The sequence below is a fragment of the Excalfactoria chinensis genome, chromosome 3, assembly GCF_039878825.1.
Source record: "Excalfactoria chinensis isolate bCotChi1 chromosome 3, bCotChi1.hap2, whole genome shotgun sequence".
Taxonomy (NCBI): Eukaryota; Metazoa; Chordata; class Aves; order Galliformes; family Phasianidae; genus Excalfactoria; species Excalfactoria chinensis.
The window spans coordinates 3,962,931-3,983,285 of record NC_092827.1 but is presented as its reverse complement, the minus strand read 5'-3'; the positions used below and the strand labels follow the sequence as shown (position 1 = coordinate 3,983,285).

The window sequence follows — 20,355 nt, the reverse complement described above, 5'->3', positions numbered from 1 at the left end:
GCTAAAGTTGAATGTCAAGACCTCCAGGATATGTGTTGCTTTCAGTGCCTACTATTTCTGTTCAGCAGGGAGCACAGTATGTTGCAGATATCTCTCAGACTTAGTTTGAAAAATGGTAGAGAATTCCTGCTGTTGTGGCTAGAGCGGCGTTTGGCAATTTGGAGAGGAAGTCCCAACTTGCTTCCTTGAGAAATTATGTAGACAAAAATTCTATCAGCCTGAATATCCATTTTAAGAAAAAAAATGTTCTCTTATTAACTGGCTTTCTGTTGAAATCATGAGGGTCAAGAGGATCATGAAGATGTTGTAAAGACATTCGTGTCCTCCCAACTCTTCTTTTCCAAGTGCCTGAATGCTGTGTAGTCCATTGAAGCATTATCACTAAAAATACCACCTGTATTAAGTTGTATTTTTCACCACTAGAAAGCTGAAGTTAACTTTCATAGCCAGCCATATGCTCACCGCTAGTCTCATTACTTTCTATTTTATATATATTGTAAGCCCGTGTCTCCGGAATACCAATGACTTGGAAATGCAAGGTATTGATTCTATTGGCAAGTTATAGAATGCCCATAGGATTCTTTCTTCTAATTCCACAGGGCCGAGGTTTTGCTGATTTTCTTCAGCTCCTCATTCCAACCTGTGGAGGAGAATCAAAGCAGTAAAAAATCCCAACTGCGATACTGTTCTAACAGTGTATTTGTTGAGAGAATCTCTATACCAAGATGGATTTTCTTTCTTCCTAAGGTAGAATTTATGTTTTGTGGAAGCCTTTGTAAATTTAGTTTATTTATTTTTTTCTTGCTATTTAGTGCACCTAGGCAGAGGGCAGGGAACACTGTAAAAAACTCTAAAATAAAATATAAATGTTAAGGAAATTAATGATTTTATCTGGCTAGGATCTTTGAAACAACATTGGAGGATGACTTGAGAAGTCTGAAAACATTATTTTCTTTCAAGCCCTATTCACCTCTAAAAGTTTAATACTAATTTTAATATATTGAAAGCCTTGCCATTTGAAATGATAACTACATCATACATCATGTATGTCATTCACTCTTTAAATGAAGGCAGCTATCAGGACCAGGGCAGGGTTGGTTTATTTGATCTTGCATGATGTTTCGTAATTTTCCTGTCTGTTTGCCCATCTCAGATGGCTATAGATCATATTGGTAATGCAAGCTAGAGCTAACAAGGTGGAAACCTTGTGTTGCACTGGCCATATTACAACCCCTCTGGAGTCTCCTAACAATTTCCTTTCAGAATCCCCTCTCCTGACTTGCATGGCACAGGGCATTCAATCTCCTTAAATGTAAACAATTGTCTTCGTGGGACCTCTTGCATCAACTGCAGATAACCCTGCTTCCCCCCATCACTGCCTGTTGATTAATGTTTGATGCCAGCTGGGATTAGAACTGCGTTATGCCTCTCCGCTAATCAAAAATATTGCTTGCAGGGAGTTTGCAAGGCAGTCCTGTCAGGTCATTTTGACCTGTTTTATTCCACACCAGATTCCATACTACAGGGAGAAATATAATGCACATACTGAGAAAATCTCTTGGCTTTCTCCCTGGAAAGTGTTTTGTGCACAGAAACCTCTATTGTCAGTTCAGACGATTTTTTAATCCTTTCCACCAGTGCTGGCAATGACTCTTAGAACTGAGTGTGACTAGGAAATGAATGTGAAAATGGCAGTGGAAAAAGCTGAGAATATTCTGTTGTGGATCTGTTGTATTTTAACTGGGGCTTTGAGTGCTCTGTTCTGGGTTCTACATACAGTCTTGACTGTCATTGTAAACCTATGATATGGCAAGGACTTGGATTTTCTTTATGCTGAAGAGATGAGTTGAAAAAGAAGTGCGTTGGGATGCAAGGAATACTTTATTTAGAAGTTTGGAAATGGAGCAGTTTTTAGCCATCTTGTCGCATGGGGAGCAAAGCGAGCTTCAGCCATTGTCTTGCATAGAAACTCCCCTGTGTGCACCATCAGTGCTGTCCATATACACTTTTCTACATGCATTGTATCCCTTAAGGCTGAGTATCAGTCTTCATTCAGCTTTTATGCAAGTACTTTGTATAGTAGGTCTGTCTTATACCCTCCCCCAGTGTAAGTTACACTGCAGCTTGAGATGGACACCTGTGTGCTTCCGCAGCCTAGAATGTTCCCAAAGCCTTCTAGAGAAAATTCTGTTGTGAATGGATGTGGCATTAAGAATTTCTTATACACATACTTATTTTAGGTAGCAGATTGCTGGTTGAATTGGGTGCAAATGTGCAGGTTTTGGTAGTTTGGCCTCTGTGAGGCCTCAAACTGCAGCTGGTTCCATCAGCTGCCATAGGGCAGAAGCAAGTCTGTTGATGAAACCGGTGGATCCTCTTGTGAGTGTACAGGTAAGAAAAGGCAAAACATGGCAGAGAGAGGAAATGTGTCAGGAACAGCCCTGTTAACCCCAAGGTAAGGGAATGGAGTGAAGCTGAGCTTGGAAAGAGTAAGGAGTGAGGAATGGTGGTTGTTTTAGTCTTTGTTTCTCATTATAAACCTTTCAGTTGGCAGTAAATGAGCTTTCTCCAGGTTGTACCTGTTTTGCATGTAATGGTGATTGATAAGTGATCTCTGTGTCCTTATCCATTTTAATCCTGTTTTCTCCCTGCACCCTGTTGAGGAGAGAGCATGTAGGAACAGTGGGGTGGGCAAAGACCAAGGCCACAGCACAGCACCAGGGCAGAAATGCACGGGGTTCACAAGAAGCTAAAAAACTTCTTGTAGAGGAGCACCATGTCCTACAGCAACAGAGGATTAGCTTATCCCTGCCTTGTCTGCTTGCCTACTCAGTGCTGTACCTCTGTCCGTGGTGATGTGTGGTGCTCTATGGGCACATGTTACTTTGGTTTCAGCTGACTTGTCTCAACCACAACGTTGGAATCCAGCCCCACTTTGTGTCCTGGGGTCTGTAGAGAGCTGTGCTGCTGAGAAATAGACTCAGAGGCTGCAGTGTCCCACTTATTGGGGAGTCATGCAAGAGAGCTTTGATAAATCAAATGTCAAGTGTCAATAGAACTCTAAGTAAAAATGGCTGTATTTTCAAGGAGAGTGTATATTCTGTTACATTTTTACCTTTCTTTTTTTTTTCTCTTCTAGATAAACATCATGTCAATGGAAACAGAATGGTAGAACCTTTCCCAGAGGGAACTCAGATGGCTATATTTGGTAAGACATCAGCTTTAGAATGAAAGCTTTAAGATGTATTGTGCTAAATCTCTTATTTTCAGCCCAAGTTCAGAATCTGGTCTTCGTAGCCATTCCATAGCCGTTCCATTCTGGAACTCAAGACAGTTGGGTAAAAAGCTTTATCTACTATATTTGCAGATCTGTTTCCATTTGTGTGATCCCAAATGAAACCTGTTTTGTACTTTCTGAGTCATCCTGTAGACTTCCTGTTGAGAGACAACAGAGCTAGTTTGTTATTTTAAGCAAGATACGGACTTCAGCTTAATCTGTGAGTAGTCAGAATGTACTGATCTTTGTCTCTAAGAATGAACTTATGGAATTTACTTGGGAAGAAAAAGGTGGATTCCTATGACATTTATTCTTAAAGGTTACTGTTGTAGAGAATGAAAAATTTCCTAAATCTGTTTTGAACCATAAGATTGGGTTGTTTAGAAAGGATATAATTCTTTACTAGGTTCTGCAGGATGGTACAAAGTCACCTCAGGAAATTTATTGCCCTCTAGTAAATATTTATCCATCTGTGATGTTGAAGTAAATCTTGATATTCCTTTATACACTTGCTACATCATCTAGCCTGATGGAACCATGAATTATAGTTAGTACGAGTCAGGTATATAAAGCAGTCCTTGCTGGTTTTGACCTGAGCCCATTCTAATAGAATACATATAAATATTGTCAGACAACACCTGTAACAACAAGTGGAGGATATATGTAAAACTGGAAGATGTACCCCTGAAAGGAGGGAAGCAGTGCTGTGTTCATGTCCAATGTGTTGTAGCACAAAGAATAAATGCAACCTATAGGTATGTAACCAGAGTTACAGCGGGTTGACAGTAGCAGGCAATTTCATACCTCTGTGCTGTGATTCCAAGACAGATACTAAAATGAATTTCACATTCTATTGAGGAATTAGACAAAATTCATTAATAGCAACAAAAAGCTTCATCACTGAAATGAACTGCCAAAGAAAAAGAACTGAGAAAAGACATTGCATGCATCTTTTAGAAACTTGAGCACTGCTCAGAAGTTCTTATATAATAAGAGTTTATTAATCTATCTGGAATGAATTGATGATCTGAATCTGTTTTCAAACGACTGAGGTATGTTTGTATTGGAAATTTTCAGCAATCCTGTGGGTATTCAAAGGTCTCAGTTAGCCATAGGCACTACTTTGTGATCCCAGAATTATATTTTCAATCGATTATTTCAGAATATCATAATAAATGTTAACTTGTCTGTGGTGCTAATGTTGCTGTGGTTACCATGGTTTGACAAGAGAAATGGTTTTGTGGGTTTCACCATTCAATTATCATAACGACTTCCACAAGTACTCTTCAGTTTTCCTCTGATTCAATAGCATCATCCTGCCAGTGTTCCCTTGTGTGGGGACTTAGGGGACATCTAAACGTTCTTGGAGTGGTGGAATGAGAGATTGCTTGATAGTTTTCTTGGAACTAGCAGAAAATGATTTTCTGTTACCTTTTGAGTTCTAAGGTTGAGATGGATGTAGAAGTACACCTATAAAGGTGGAGTCAGAGAGTTCTGGTACAATCTGATACTGACGTAGTCATCATTATTAACAGTTATAAAGCTCTTCCTTTATTTTCTTTTGGATGCTTAGATCAGTTTTTCAGTGTTTATGGCCGTGTGGGTATGAGTGTTATAGATTGTATAACTATTGATTGTACATAATTTGTAGTGTTTCATAGGATGTAGTATTCTACCTATGGAATTTCCTTGGAAAAGCTCCAGATCTTATTAAGTATCCTAATTTTAATCCTTCTTGAAGGAGTCTTCTGTATTGCTATCAAGCTTAATAGCTTCCATCATTTTTAAATTGCCCTAGATTTTCCACAAACGTGTGATTGCAAATGCTGGGATAGGTGGTGAAAACTCATGCTGTTGCCATCTGTGCTGTGAATAAATGGAAAACCTACGTGTTCTTACGTTTACTATTAGACCTGAAATATAGTGGTATACAAACATGACTCTGATGATAATTGTTGTCATTTGTTGGCATTGGCATCACGTTCTGATAAGTGGTATAGAAAAAGGATGCTGCATTGCATTCTTGCTGCCACCAAAGGGACTATGTTTCCTGTCCCAGTGTGAATGGGAATGAAGGGAAGTACTCAAAGATAAGTATTGTGTAAGTTAATCTTGTTCTTATATTGTTGTTAAGCCTACCTGTGCGTGCTCCTCTTAACAGCAAGTTCTTTGTATTTTAGGACTCTGTAAGTTGGGAGAAAATACAGCGCTAGTCAAACTTTTAGGAGTAGCGTCTCTGACTCCACCTTAGCAAGAGAGTGCCTGAAATCTCTTGTGCAGAAACATCCTTTAATCTTTTAATTGTGGTCGCATAGGGACAAGACTCAAGCAGTTGTCACTGGGAAGCGATCCCTTTTCTTTAAAAGTATCTAGAAAAGAATCATAGAAGCACAGAATGGTTGGGTTGGAAGGGACCCCAAGGATCACGAAACTCCAACCCCCCCACCACAGGCAAGGCCACTAACCTCCACACTTAATACCAGCCCAGGCTGCCCAGGGCCCCATCCAACCTGGCCTTGAACACCTCCAGGGATGGACGGTGCATCTACAGCCTCTCTGGGCAGCCTGGTAAATAACCTTATGGTTAATCTCATTACTTGCAGTGAATATTCACTCTACTTATATAGTTTCAGATTCACGAGTAAAAATAAAATGTAAAATGCAATACTGGGTTGTGCACACTAATCTTTTTACCTGATAGTAAAAGGCAGTCAGATAGCTTTCCATAGCTCCATCTTCTGCAAAACCTCCTTAGAGGTGCTCTTGCTAATGCTGTGCTATTTACTTTGTGATATGACTTCATGTTTTGATCCAGGGTGTATACATAGTGTATTGTTCCCACTGCTTTCCTCTTACAACAGAACCTCACAGATTTCAGCAGACTATTTAAATGATCTTGAGCTTCTCAGGTTGTTTGGCATCACTCAGCTGTCTAGGACACACTTATTGTTGGTTAGAATAAAGAAACGTGTCCTTGTTTCTACAATGGTTCTACAATCGTAGAAACAAAGATGAAATAGTAGATTTCAAGGGTGAAGGTGAGCCTTTAATGGAAATGTTTGAAAGCTAACCATCCAGTGACCTCTTAATCCAGTTTCCAGCCAATAATGAAGCACTAAGAGCACAGGAGGCACGCAGACACTGCACAAGGTCTCACTGCAAACACTGCAGAATTCTGTATCTAAGTCACTTTGTCCCTTGAAGAGAAGAAAGGGGTGTATTCAAACCTTCTGCGACTGCAGCAGATGCAATGCTGAGTATTGGCTGTTTGAGTTGTAGCATGCTAAAATGGAAGAGATGCAATAAAAACATTAGGGAAATTTTTTCCTTTAGTGTAATTCTAATGGCCACGGGCATTTTCAGTTTATTTTTTTTACCTGTAGTGACTGTTTTTGACCAAAAAACAAATGAAAAGAGAAAATGTAAACATATATTAGGGGGTTGATAATGTGGAAAAGCAGTAATTTAAGGTCTGAGATGGAGTTTTGGACAGACGCTGCCGAGCATGTACTTTCAATAAATGGAGAGTTCCATCAGTGCCATTGAAATTCTCTGTATGTTTTAAACACACATTTAAATGCAGTGCTGCATTATGCTCAGAAACATTTCTGGTCAGAGTTTCTGAATGTTAATGCTTTGTATGATAACTTGTTTCACTGACGTGAACTGTCATATGACATAGAAAGGCTCTTATTTACCTTTTCTAAAACCTGGCAAGAATTAATTGTAGTTATTTGTAGTTATTACACTTCTTAAATACAGGACCATATTATGTTGTATTTGCTTGACATGTACTGGCTAGTAATGGAGTAATTGGTTTCTTAATGTAAACAAAATATAGACAGAAGTAGGATGTTAAGTAACTGATAAGATCTAATTACAGACATTTCTGAATTGGCAGACACATCCAAGCTTGTTCACCTTCTGCTCTGCACTTAATAGACAGCAGCATGTTCCAGTAATTCTGTGTATCCATATTAGTGTGATATTTTGTCTGAGTTTTTATGTCCTGTTGAGATTCAGATGTACCCTCTGCACAGGTTATTAAAAAGCAAAAAGAGGATTACACCAAGGTTCTCCAATTTACCATCCAGTTTCTCAGCCTTCGTATACAGCCTCCAAGTATGGAATTGTTCAGCCCCCACATGGCTCAGGCTGAGCTCCTGGAGTAGGACCTGCTGCTGGCTGGTTCAGCCCCTCCAAACGAAGGCTTCATCAGGGAAACTTTTCAACTAATAGAAAATCATTTCCAACGGGATGCATTGAGGCATTTCCCCTCTTCCAAATGCACATTACGCTTTGGCTTCTACTTTCAGCTGAAAGTCGCAGGACTTTTAATTAAAATCCTGAAGATGTGTTTGGCAAACATTGCAGAGAGTTCTCTGGTGTAAGTCATTACATGGTCCCATAGTTGCAAAGGGATCTGTATAGAATTCCCAATGTATTGAGTCTTTGCATTTAGGAGAACTACTTAAAACCTATGATTAACTTTTCAATGCCATATTAACATGCCCCAACCCTTTTACTTTGCAGCACTGAGGGACATGGTTTAGTGGGAGCTATTGGTAATAGGTGAATGGTTGGACTGGTTGATCTTTTAGGTCTTTTCCAACCTTGGTTGGAATCTATGAATCTGTGATTCTATGACATGTTCATTGGGCATGGTGGGGATGAGTTGGGATTGGACTGGATGATCTTAGAGGTCTTCTCCAACCTCAGTGATTCTATGATTCTCTACCAGCCTTTGTGACCCCAGCTGAAAGTATAGATTCTGGTCAAGTCTTCATACTCCATAGATTTGATGCACATTTGGGAAATCTTGGCCAATTAGGGAATTTGTTTTTTTTTTATTTCTGTGTGTGTTCTGCTTTAAAAGATGATTGTGAAATACAACTTTTCAATGAGATTATTGTCAGCAGGTAAATGTAATGACATATGACGGTTGACCACTGGGAAGTGGCATGGCACATTTACCCATGATGACTGTGTATAAGTTTCCTTTCCTAGTTCTTGAAGCTCCCACTGGTGGCCTTTCAGATAAGAAAGTGTGTTAAGAAGTCCTTTACTCTGACTCAGTTTTGAATTACTCTGGTTTTATAATGAGCTCTGTTCTTTTCACCACATAAAGGGGAAATCGGAGGAAAAAGTTTGGACCTCAAGAGAAATACCTTTGTTTTAGATAGCTAGAAAAGATCAAACAGATTTTCTCTGTTGCTCAGAAAGGGAAAAAAAAACTTTAAAAAACATGCTGCACGTCAGAAGATATTACATCTCTGTCTGAAGAGAATATAAGACTTCATGATGTGGAAACAGGTGTGTGTGCTGTGACCCAAATTGTAGGAGAAACATGTACAGCAGTATTACCAGATGTTACTGGGATCAGGTTGTGGAAGAACTGAGAGCTGGAGGGAACATCTTCCAGAAGGATTCGTGTTTCTCATGCTAATTTTCTTTCACCATCTTGGGAAAGTGAAGGAGGTGTACTAAGTGGCAGGATTTGTACAGTTCTTCAATGTATGTATATTAAGGTAACATGTCACTACTACCCATTTTCCTTTTGTTTTATCCTCCATATACTGACTTATAGCCTCTTTTTAGTGCCTCTTCCAGAGAACTGTAACACAGCCCATTTCTCTGCTTCCATCATCTGTTCCTGGCTCATCCTTGTTGCCACTGGTGCTTAAACATCCTGCTCATACACTTGCCAAAAGGTCAGTGCTCTGTTTTGCTGGTCAAACCTTCAGGATTTGGGTCAGCAGGAAACAATTGCCAGGGAACGTTCTTTATTCATAGAATCCTAGAATGGCGTGGGTTTAAAAGGACCACAATGACCATCTGGTTTCAACCCCCTGCCATGTGCAGGGTCACCAACCACCAGACAAGGCTTGCCCAGAGCCACATCCAGCCTGGAACTCTAACCAGAAAGACCTACAGTTATAAACACATAAATGAAGATCATTCCGAGGCCCTTTGAAAATAATAATCTTATTATTTAATTTCAGTTGTCCTATGGTACATCATTTACATCATGCATTAAATGCTGGTGATCTGATTTGATAGCATTGCGCATCACAAGTGCAGAGCGCTATGTGAGACAGGCTCAGATAGATATAAAATAGTACAAGTCTGCTTGGTCTTTGCCAAGGACATTTCCAGACATATATAAGCACTAATAAAGAACAATAAAGTATGCCTAATGCAAAGTGAAAGCTGTCCTTGATCAGCTCAACCCTTCATAACATTCTTGTATTTCAAAGGATCCACGTCTCTTTCTTTTTGCTTCTGAAAACAAAAGTAATGTGGCCTTCAAACACAATATCTGTCCTTCTGCATGGGGGACTTGTTTATGTTAATTTAGCTTTCTTGAGGTAATGAAGAATTTAGCTTTGTGTGGATTTCCACTTAGAGTGTGCACTGCACATTAGTGCAGATCCAGAGGCTCTTGAAAGTAAATCAGTTCACAGCTTTTCAGTCCACATTATTCACCTTAAAACAGACATTTAATTATGTTCTGGGGGGACTTTCTCGCTTAGTGAGAAAGTTTTTTAGCTTACATGATTTCGGAGATAGGGCTCAGTGATCTCCAGTGGCACTGACTCTAATTCCTGCTTTATTTTCTCTGCAAAAAGCCAGCACAGCACCTAGATTAGCTATGTAAAAGCATTGCGGAGAGGTAATTACTTGCCTATGATAAATAGGGATATTTCAGTGACTGGGATGAACATATGCTTGGCATCATTCTGAGTTGGTTTAAGTTTGAAATAGAAGTAAATTATCCTGTTAATGACTAGAGGCTGCCCTCATCAGATTTATGCTGCTTTGTGGGAGATATATGCGCGTGTGTGTGCGCGTGTTTATGTGCTGGGATATACACACGTACACATTTACAATACAAATCTATCCTTAGATTCCTGTTAATAAAGCACAGATCATGGTGACGTGACATAAAACATACAGAATCACGATGTTTTGCTCTATTCAGCCATGAAAAAGCCGATGCTAATTGTCTGTAGTTGCAACATCAGAGGAAAAAAAAAACATTTGAGGAGGTTTTTGGAGGCATAAGATTGTGTTGTTTTGATAATTGTAGACATCCTTTGACATTCACTAAGTATTTTCAGCTCAACTTACTGATTGTAGTGGATTTATCCTCCCAACAGCACGTCACAGACCGACAGTTTTAGAACCGGGGATAACAAGACAGGGCAATTGGGGTTCTATATTAAAGAAAGAAAGCAAGAAGGAAAGCAATATGTATAGGGTTACTTGGCACAGAAAAATTTAGTGTCATTTTTCTGATTTTCTGGAGCTTTTTTTCCCCTTATGAAATAATAATCAGGTTATTGGTGATCTAAAAAAATACGTCATTTTGTATCTCGCTTAAATTCTTGCTTGGAAACACTCTGAAGCTCAGGAGAATCAACTGGAATCTTTACACGTTATCAGCCTGGAATTAATCTCAATAAACTTTAGGCATCTAATCCAAAGTTGTCTTCAAGAATTCCTCCCTGGTCAGAGAAGATGCATTTGGAGGTCAGTTCACAACAGTTCCTGCCTTAGGAAGGAATGAATCACTCTTTATATTCTATCTAAAGCCGTCTAGCTTCGACCGGGGAGAATTCATTCATTTCCATAAACGTTCTGCAGATATTTTATGCCATGTGGAGTGTCTTAGGGCATTTGAGGAGTCCATAGGGCATTGTGACAAGTCTCGGGAGAGCCATGCTGTTCTGAACGAGTAGATGAAAGCCAGATAGAAGGAATTATCATGGAATCACGGAACCATGAAGGTTGAAGAAGAGCACTAAGATCCTCAAGTCCATCCCCAGCCCACCCCCCATGCCCACTGCCCACATCCCTCAGTACCACAGTCCTACTGGAACACCACCAGGCATGGTGACCCCACCACCTCCCTGGGCAGCTGTGCCACTGCATCACTGCTCTTCCTGAGAATAAATTTGCCATAAAATCCAATCTGATATCAGGGACATCCAAAATAATATTAGATAACTAAGTTTAGGGATTCTATAACAGGGATTCTGTATGCTTTCTTGATCTCCAGCTTCCAAGGACACAGGCAACCATTTTGCAAGTGCCGTCCTTACACTAGTCTTGTGAAGAACCTCCTCTTAATGCATCTTGGGTTGCCAGCAGTTGCCTTCATTTTTGTGTTCCTTTCATTTTTTTGGGTCCCTACTGACCACAACTGGGGGCTTGGGGACGCCTTTGATAACATGTGAACACCTATTTGCACAGACCTAAATGTAGTTTAAGTCTGTAGACTGAAGCATAGAAGCTTTTGTTTCCAGTGTTAGAGGTTAGTGGAGAAGAATTGTTCTTGAGTATTTCCCCCAGAGTCCATTATATCAGTATTTGTCTACCACATTATCATAGAATCACAGAATCATTTGAGTTGGAAGGGACCCTTCAAGGCCATCTGTCCCACTGCCTGCACTGAGCAGGGACACCCACAGCTCCATCAGTGCTCAGAGCCCATCCAGCCTGACCTTGGGGCTGGATGTGGGGCACCACTGCCTCTCTGGGCAGCCTGTGCCAGTGCCTCACCACCGTGATATCCGATCTAAATCTCTCCTCTTTGAGTTTGAAACCATTCCCCCTTGTCCAGTCCCAACAGACCCTACTGAAGAGTGTATCCCTTTCTTTCTTACAGCCCCCCTTTAGATAAGAATTTATCCTCTATATAGGGTAATGACCACATTATTAAGATTACTTTCAGTGTCATACTGTGCTGGCAAGTACTGACTCTCTGTCTAGTCTGGACAGCACGCTAAAGCCTGTTGTCTTCAGAAGAGAATGAAAATCCACTGCTTAAAGGGTCAGACAGTCTCGTTTCATATTTTTCTAATAGAATACCACCTGGCTTTGCTCTCCGTGTGGAATACATGCCATAAGAAAAAATAAAACGACCATAAAACAAAGTATGAACAAAACACCTCCCCAAAACACACGGACGTCTAAAAGAAAGAATTAATACCAGCGGTTTTTCAAATAAGATAAGATGCACTAATCACAGAAAAAAATAATAATAATTCTGATTTGAGTTGAACTGTAAGTAATTTTGAAACAGACGTAGTTATTTGTTTGTGAGCCAGGAAAAACAGCATGCAATATGTCAGGCTTTGAGATAAAATTTATTGGTGTGTCATTGGCTTAAATCCAACGCTGTGCTTATAAATAATATAATCCTAGTGTGACACATTTCTGCTTGAACCTTGACTGAAAATTATTGAGAATCACGTTATGAATTATGTAGAAGCAGTCACGCATTCAAGTCAGAAGGATGTAACTCGAGTGAAATGTTGAAATGGATTTGTAATTAGGTACACTATCTAACGACGCAGAGTTGCAGAAAGGGCAAGGTGTCTTTCTGTGTACCCAAAGGTATAACGTGGAGCCTTGCTGTTGACTGAGGCTAACAGCCATGCAGCTTTTATTGACTCGTTTTTCTAGGATGTGAAGTTACCTGTATCTCTCCTGTGCTACTGGCACCATCTTTGGTGTCTTATTTTTGTTAGCTCAGTGTGACCCAAGGCTCCAGACAAGCCCTTGACAGTACCTACATACAGTCCATCTGCACAGCAGGGTAGGGGAAACTCAGTGCAATTCAGTGAAACACATCTGACAAGCCAAGAGGGGGCAAATTTAGGGTTTTTAAGCATTAGAATGGCTGCACTCAGAGTCCTCTGTGACAGAAAAAGAGAATTTCAATTGCTCTGCTTTGTAGAGACCTATAAAATCAGGATAATATGACTGTGCCACTATGGTAAAGATTTGGGAGTATTTTAGTTGTAGAAGGACTTGGTTTCTAGTAGTTAGTATGATCCCTTTTCAAATCGTTGTGTAGTGTGCTGTTTGGCCATGATTAGCAGCAGTTATTTGTAGTCCACTGCTGAGATTCACACCTGGGTCCTTCTCTTTTGTTCATCCTCTATGTGCACTGCTTTGCTCCCAGGCTCTCTTAGAATCGTAGAGTCATTCAGGTTAGAAAACACCTCTAAGATCCCCAGGTCCAACTTAGCCCACCCCACTGTGCCCACTGCCCACATCCCTCAGTGCCACATCCCCACTGTTCTAAGACACCCAGGGATGGTGACCCCACCACCTCCCTGGGCAGCTGTGCCACTGCATCACTGCTCTTTTAGAGAAGAAACGTTTCCTAATAGCCAACCTGAACCTGGTGCAACTTGGGGCCATCACCTCTTGTCCTATTACTGGGAGCAGAGGCTGATCCCCACCTCGCCACAACCTCATTTCAGGGCATTGTTAGGGAGCAGTGAGGTCACCCTGTGCTCCTCTGCTCCAGATTGACCCATCGCAGTCCCTTCAGCCACTGCCCATAACACCTGTGCTCCAGATCACTCACAGTTTAACTGCCCTTCTCTGGATGCACTCCAGTGCCTCAGTGTCTTTCTTGTAGTGAGAGGCCCAAACCTGAGCACAGTTCTCATGGTGAAGGCTCACCAGCGTTGAGTACAGAGGGGTGATCACCTCCTGCTCCCGTAGCTGCACTATTTCTGATACAAGCCAGGATGCCATTGGCCTTCTTGGCCACCAGGGCACACCACTGGCTTCAGATATACGCAGCTGGAGCTGTCTGGACTGTGAGAATCTGGCATCTGTGAAGAAAAGAACCTTTGCACATAAAGAAGACTGCAGAGAGCTGGAAACTCGTCATCTGAGTTTCCTTGTCCTGTTCTACATCCTTTTTCTCCCTTTCACCTGCAGACTTGTGAAGAAGTCACCAATCCCTCTGGAAAGTTTCTTTATATATTAATCTATTAATTCCTGAGTTTGAATATTGACAGTTGCCTCATTTAAAAATTCATCTTGGTCCCCTCCAGTTGTTTGTTACAGACTACAGTTATTTATGCTTTATAATGTGGTAGACCAAACCCAAGAGGAAAGCAAAGATATTTGTAGCCTTGGGCAGTACTGTTGCTTCAACAGACTTATTGACTGTATACAAATAATTTTCCTCTAATTCAAAGTACGGACTGTATGGATCCAAGATGTTTTGGAGCATGTGCTGAAGCTCACAGAAGCGAGACTTGAGATTAGGAGAGTCTTTTAGATCTCAGCCAGTTGTATTCTCTCTGGCTGCAGCCTGCTGTGAGTCTGGGACTGATGTTGGGGACTCCATCAGCCAGGTTTTGTCCCCAGATTCCCTACATGAATGCCACTTTGTGGAGTATAATAATGCTGATGCTTAGTATGTACGTAATTCTTTTCCTTGTCAATGCATATTGTTAGAAAAGGAAAGAGGAAAGGAAAAGAGAATGAAACAGAAAAAAAAGAGTGGTCAGAAGTCTGGAGCATCACAAGGAACCAACTGGATACAGAAGGACTGCTGTGAAGAAGGGATAAATGTGAGGTATGAGGGAGACCTGCAAAAGTATGATAGTTATGGGGAATGTAAAAGAGAGTTGATTTTGCAGAATATCTTCCCCTATAAGAAGCAGCGGATGTTAAAAATAGAAGAAGGAATAGCTTTGAAATGCATCAGAGAAGATGGAATAAAATAGAAGAGTGGATCTCTGTGCCAAAGGGTTTTCTGCGGATAAAAGGATTCTCACGTTGAAGTGAAGGCAGGAGAAATAGTTGGAAGGTAGATCCAATGAGAGGTATTGGAACCACAGGAAGCACAGTGAATCCTGCAAATGTCAGAAGCCAGGACAGCAGTGATGGTAATGGTGACTGTTGTGTGTATTCATCCTTTCCTTATCCTTCCTGACTTCTTGTAGTTCTCCACTGCTGGAGACAGACTATGGGGTGAGATGTATCCCTGGTATATCATGCACTGTACGTCACAGGTCACGTATATCACATGTGTGCAATGTTACCTATCATATCCCATCAGCTGTCTTTCCATTATTAATTTATTAAGGCTGTAAGGAGTCTCATAGTGAAAACCCGTTTGCTGTTTGGAAAGTACAGGAGTCATCATTGAAAACAGTGTTGAAAGCCATGCAGATGCAGTCCACAGCTGTCATTAGCTTCCTGTTGAGAAGTATTTGTGATGAGAATAAATGGATGCAACATGGTTCTTTTCTGCTAGTAATGTTTTGAAGTTTTCTTAAATGAGATTCATTATAGTAACCTCACAACCTCAGTACTCTGACGTTGTATACCAAAAGAAACAAGAAAAACCCTGAAGAAATAGTTTTTCCTGGTTTTCCCCATAGGAGGCAAAATGACTGATGGCACGGCTGGTGCTGTGAAATAGGCAGCAGCTCCTTCTGGATGCATGTCTGGCTTGGCATGGACCTGAATGCTGTCTGTGCCTGTGCTGTGGTACCGAGTTATCCAAGCCTGGCTGGGTAGCTGCAGTTATCCAGCATGAGTTTGTGCAGAGAAATCTGATTTGTATGAGCTCATTGACTTCTGCTTCAGTGTTCACACTGTTGCATCTCAGGCTTGTCCATCATGTACCTCTTAAGTCGTAGGTGATGCACATTTCATTGCAAAATGGCTTTTTAAATTTAATTTAATTTTATTTTATTTAATACTTGATTTGAAACCTGTGAAGAAATAGCAAAATTCTTCTGCACACAGAAGTAAACCTATCTTCACTTATTCATGGAGCTGCTCTAAAATGGCTACATCTGCTTCATGATGAAGATGGATGCCTCCACCTTGGTTGGCTGCTGGCAGCTCTTGTGGTGCATCTTTAACAAATGGTTTATCATAGAATGGTTTGAGTTGGAAGGGATTGTTATAGTTCATCTGGTCCCACTCCTCTGCACTGAACAGGGACACCCACAGCTCCATCAGTGCTCGCAGCCCATCCAGCCTGACCTTGGCTGTCTACAGGGACATCCACTGCCTCTCTGTGCAACCCGTGTCAGTGCCTCACCCCTGTTATTGTAAAAAACCTTCTCCTTATATCTAGCCTTAATCTTCCCTCTTGTAGGTAGTGCCAAGAACAGGTCAAGGATTCACTCTTCCTGATGACAGTTCCTTTCCCAAGCCGTCAGCGCTGCGTAGACACTGCCTCAGTATCTTCCATAGTTCCTTGAGTTTCAACAATGGCGTGCCATGTTTTTTTGGCTGTGAGTGTATGTCAAGTGCTGCATAAATGGTAAATGAATAACCACATATCTATTTGTCCTCTGTCTGTTCCTCTGGATATAAATTAGTTTTGCTATAACAATCTTCTCTGGTATTTCTTTGAGTAATTGTCTTTTGGGGGATGTATAGGAAAGAGGTATTCTCTTTTGCAAGTGAGAACGTAGCAAAATTTTATTGGCCTCTAACAGATGAGAAAATAACTCCTGGAAATTCTGTATTACCATTAAGGACAGCCGTGGTTCAAAATAGATTAATTGTAATGATCTTTTAGGTACACTCAGAAGACATTTATTAGTTTGGGCTTCTATTGGAAAAGGGTTAAGGGCATGTTTCTATGGAGTTGGGGAGACGAGGGATAAAGGGCTGTTTGTTGAACTGGCTTATTATTTGGGTGTAATTATTTTTTGCTCCTGAGCAATTATAGATTGCAAGTTTAAATAATTGTCAGTGTGCCTACAGCTTTCTGTTGTTATTTAAAGTCTAGGGATATAGATAAAATAAGTAATATGGCATGGCTTTTTCTTCGAACGTGTCTGTGGCAGTTAATTTAACTTAGCAATAGTTATCAAAGAGGGAAAGAAAAATCAAGATTTCTGTTCCTTGCAGTGAACAGACTTTGTAAACAAGTTATTATTTTCTGCATTATAGCTCTGAAAGTGATTCTTATTTTGCCCGTAACAAGATGTTTGTGGTGCTTTGCTTCTATTATAGCAGAATATATTTTGTTTTGCCTCTGTGTATATTTCAGACTCCCTAAGGTTGCTGAGAGATTACAGAGATTTTCACAAGACAAGGCTAAGACTTCTCTATTATTGCAGAGATGAGCTTATATGAAAGATACAGTTTCAAGAGAATCAAATGGATTACGCAGCCCTGATGACATCTCTTATTTTATGTGTACATCAAGTTCTACTTGAGTAGCAGAGCACTAAAGTGTGTCAAATGACCGAGGATGATCTAAAATGAATCTCTAGTGCGAAGTGCTGGAATGCAGAGAGCAAAGGAAGATCACAAAATGATTTGAAAGCCTCAAATCAATGACTGAACTGAAGATGTGATGCTTTGCAGTGAAGCAAATAATCAGGTTGATGATAGGACCTTGTAGCTCTGTCTCAATCTCTTTCACATATTATTGTGCTGGGGGTTCCTTTCGTCCCTAACAGACTTTAGAAAGGTAATATGTTAATAAACTACTCCCTTCTTCAAAGTAGATAGAGAAGTAGCTAGACTGAATTCATCTGTGCACAAACTGGCGTCATTTGTTAACTCTGTCCTTGGATATTCTTTTCTGTTAATCCAGATGAAGATTTTGTTCCATTTTTGGGCACATCAGAGATGTGCAAATGGCTTATGATGCACGTACATCACACTTCACAGAATCACAGAATCAGTCACAGAATGGCCCGGGTTGGAAGAAACCTCATGAATCTCCAACCCCCCCACCACAGACAGGGCTGCCAACCTCCACATTTAATACTGGATACTTGTATTAATGTGCTCATATTGAGGCTGATTTATTTTGTGAGACATTTAAAGGAGTGTATAGTCAATACAGTCAGAATTTCAGCCATAAACCCCGTTATTCTTTTTATCTGTCTCAAATTCCTTTCTTTTTCTTGGACATTTCGGGTATCACCTTTGTGGCCAAGAAAGAATGGGTCCCTACAATACTTTATAAGGCTTCCCTTTAATCAGTTAGATCTGGAAGACCTTCTATGCTAACTTAGATGTTTTGCATTTAGGACTGCTTGCTGGTACTCTGCAAATAGCACGTCTTTTCTGCAAACCTTACACATTTTTTCTGCAATATTACTTTATATGTGATTCAGTCCAAGCGAAAGTGATGCCCAGTTGTTCCCATCCATGAGCCGTCACTCAGAGTTATTCCCAGATCCCCATTAAAGGGCACTAAAGAAACACATGTTTACTGGTTTAGTTTCCAGTGCCTGAACTCTACAATTTGTGACAGTGCTCCTTCATGTTTATGGAATGGCTCTGTCAGAAAGCTTTTGGGGATGTTGCTGGCTTTGTTCTGCACTTGTGGTGTTGAAAGCAGCAGTGGCATGGAATAGTAGAAATGAGCCTTGGAGAGAAGATCTTTTACGGTCTGCACTTGAGCTTGCGTTCATGAAACCTTCTCATCCCATTTTTGCCAGATCGGAACGTCTAAATAGAACATAATTGATGTCCAGTGCAGCTCCAAGAAAACAGAATTAGTTCCATCTCATAAATGAAAATCAATCAAAGAACAAGATAGCTTTTTGTATGATGGAAGTCTTCAGGTGTGAGACACTGAACTGTTTTTTGGATGAATATTATATAATTATTATTCTTTTGCCCCATGCCTAATCTTGGCAGCCTCAGCCTAACAAATACCAAGATCACCACTTGGCTCAACTTGTTAAAGCTGTCATAACGTTCAGACACATTTTCTGTTCTTTTGGAGGCAGCTCTTAATTTTGTCCTATTTTCCATGTCGTTATGTTATGTTAGGTATGTATAGGTATGTTCTACTGCCGAAAGATGGAGTAGGTGAATGTTGCAATCTTTTTTCTAAAACAAGCTTTACAGAGGAATATAAATCTACAGAAATAAGGCAAGAAAAAGGTAGAAAAAAACATCAGTTTATCAAATAGTGTTTCTACCATCCAGCAGTCAAAACATGAAAAAGAATTATTTGAAACAAAGACCTGTTAGTTGGGATCCTTTGGTATTTTTCCAAAAGGGATTCTTTGCTTTGCTTTGGGACCCCTCATACCTCAGTTGGAGAGTACTTAAAGTAATAATTCATAAATTATGGTTCATGCGAGGCTTAATTATTGTGTGCAAAATGCTTTGATGTCTTTTGATGAAAGGAGCTAAATGCATGAGAATTAGTATTGAAGTATTTGCTTTCTAGAGGAGAGAGGAAGTATGGTTCCCCAGATCCAAATGGCTGCTGCCAGGCTTCCTTCTATGGCACATTCCCACACTGTGCCCTTTTGGGAGCTGGGAAGTAGAGCCTACGAAATGTATGTGTGTATTTGTGCCGATGAATCCTGGACATCTTCCAACTCCTTTTAACCTTTCTCTCCTAATTAAGAATTAAGGGAATGCTGAGCGTGATTAATGCACAACAAATGGTTGCAGAACAGCCATTGGGAACTCATAGTAGTGGTCCAGCAATGCAGAAAAGAGCAGAGCTGTGGAAGTGCGTCTATTTCCTCACTCTCTCAAGATCTGCTTCTCATCCTACTCACCGTTAGAAGCAATTTACACTGCTAGTTCTGATTATTTAGACCTGAGATGAGCTTCCTGAAAGGTTTGCTCACAGGTCAGGAAGTTTGGCCAGTGCTGCTTTCACGTATTCCCTTCCCAGGTTGTGATGCCAGCCTCTTGGATGAGTATATAAATGGTTTATGAGTGGCCCATATCTTCCAGTTTCTGGAAAGTAGGAAAAAAGTTTTCCAGCAAAGGACTGTGATGATGGAATATTCTTACTGTATGGTCTCACCAGAGAGCAACTTAGCTTAACCATTCCAGTTTATTAGGTGGGGAAAGAATACCAAGGCAGCGAATAAGGCCATCTTTGAGAGTATTTTAGAACACTGAGATGTGTGTTTCCCTGCTCTCTGCTGGTTAAGATCAAAACTGCATTTGAATAGGAATATCTGCAACCTCTCCTGCTGCAACTGCGAAGTTCATGGCAGCCATGGTTTATGTCCTATCGCTGTCCTTGCTTCAAATTTCTTAAAATCTCGTTGATTTTACATTACTTGTAACGTGCTGTTACGATGGGTTGCATAAATACATTTTGAGAACCATTTTCTGTCTCTCTATCTAGCACTTTTCCCAGTTGGAGCGCTGTTGCCTCACAGGGCCTTTCAAAAGTCATACTTACGACACGTCGCGCGTATTTTTCTTACTGAGAACATGGCAGTTTTTCTGTTGACAGTAAAATACTCCCTTTCTATTATGATGTTCTCCTTTTCCTCTTACAATAATGTGTC

General features: G+C 40.5%; 1 protein-coding gene across 3 annotated transcripts in view; it reads left to right on the top strand.

Moving 5' to 3' along the window:
• MSRA (methionine sulfoxide reductase A) overlaps nt 1-20,355 on the top strand; it is a 253,554-nt gene that overhangs the window by 83,789 nt on the left and 149,410 nt on the right. For all 3 annotated transcript variants that reach the window (XM_072331485.1, XM_072331487.1, XM_072331486.1), the window contains one exon: nt 3,140-3,208. In XM_072331485.1, coding sequence (XP_072187586.1) covers nt 3,140-3,208 — 69 coding nt within the window. The remainder of the gene's footprint in view (nt 1-3,139; nt 3,209-20,355) is intronic.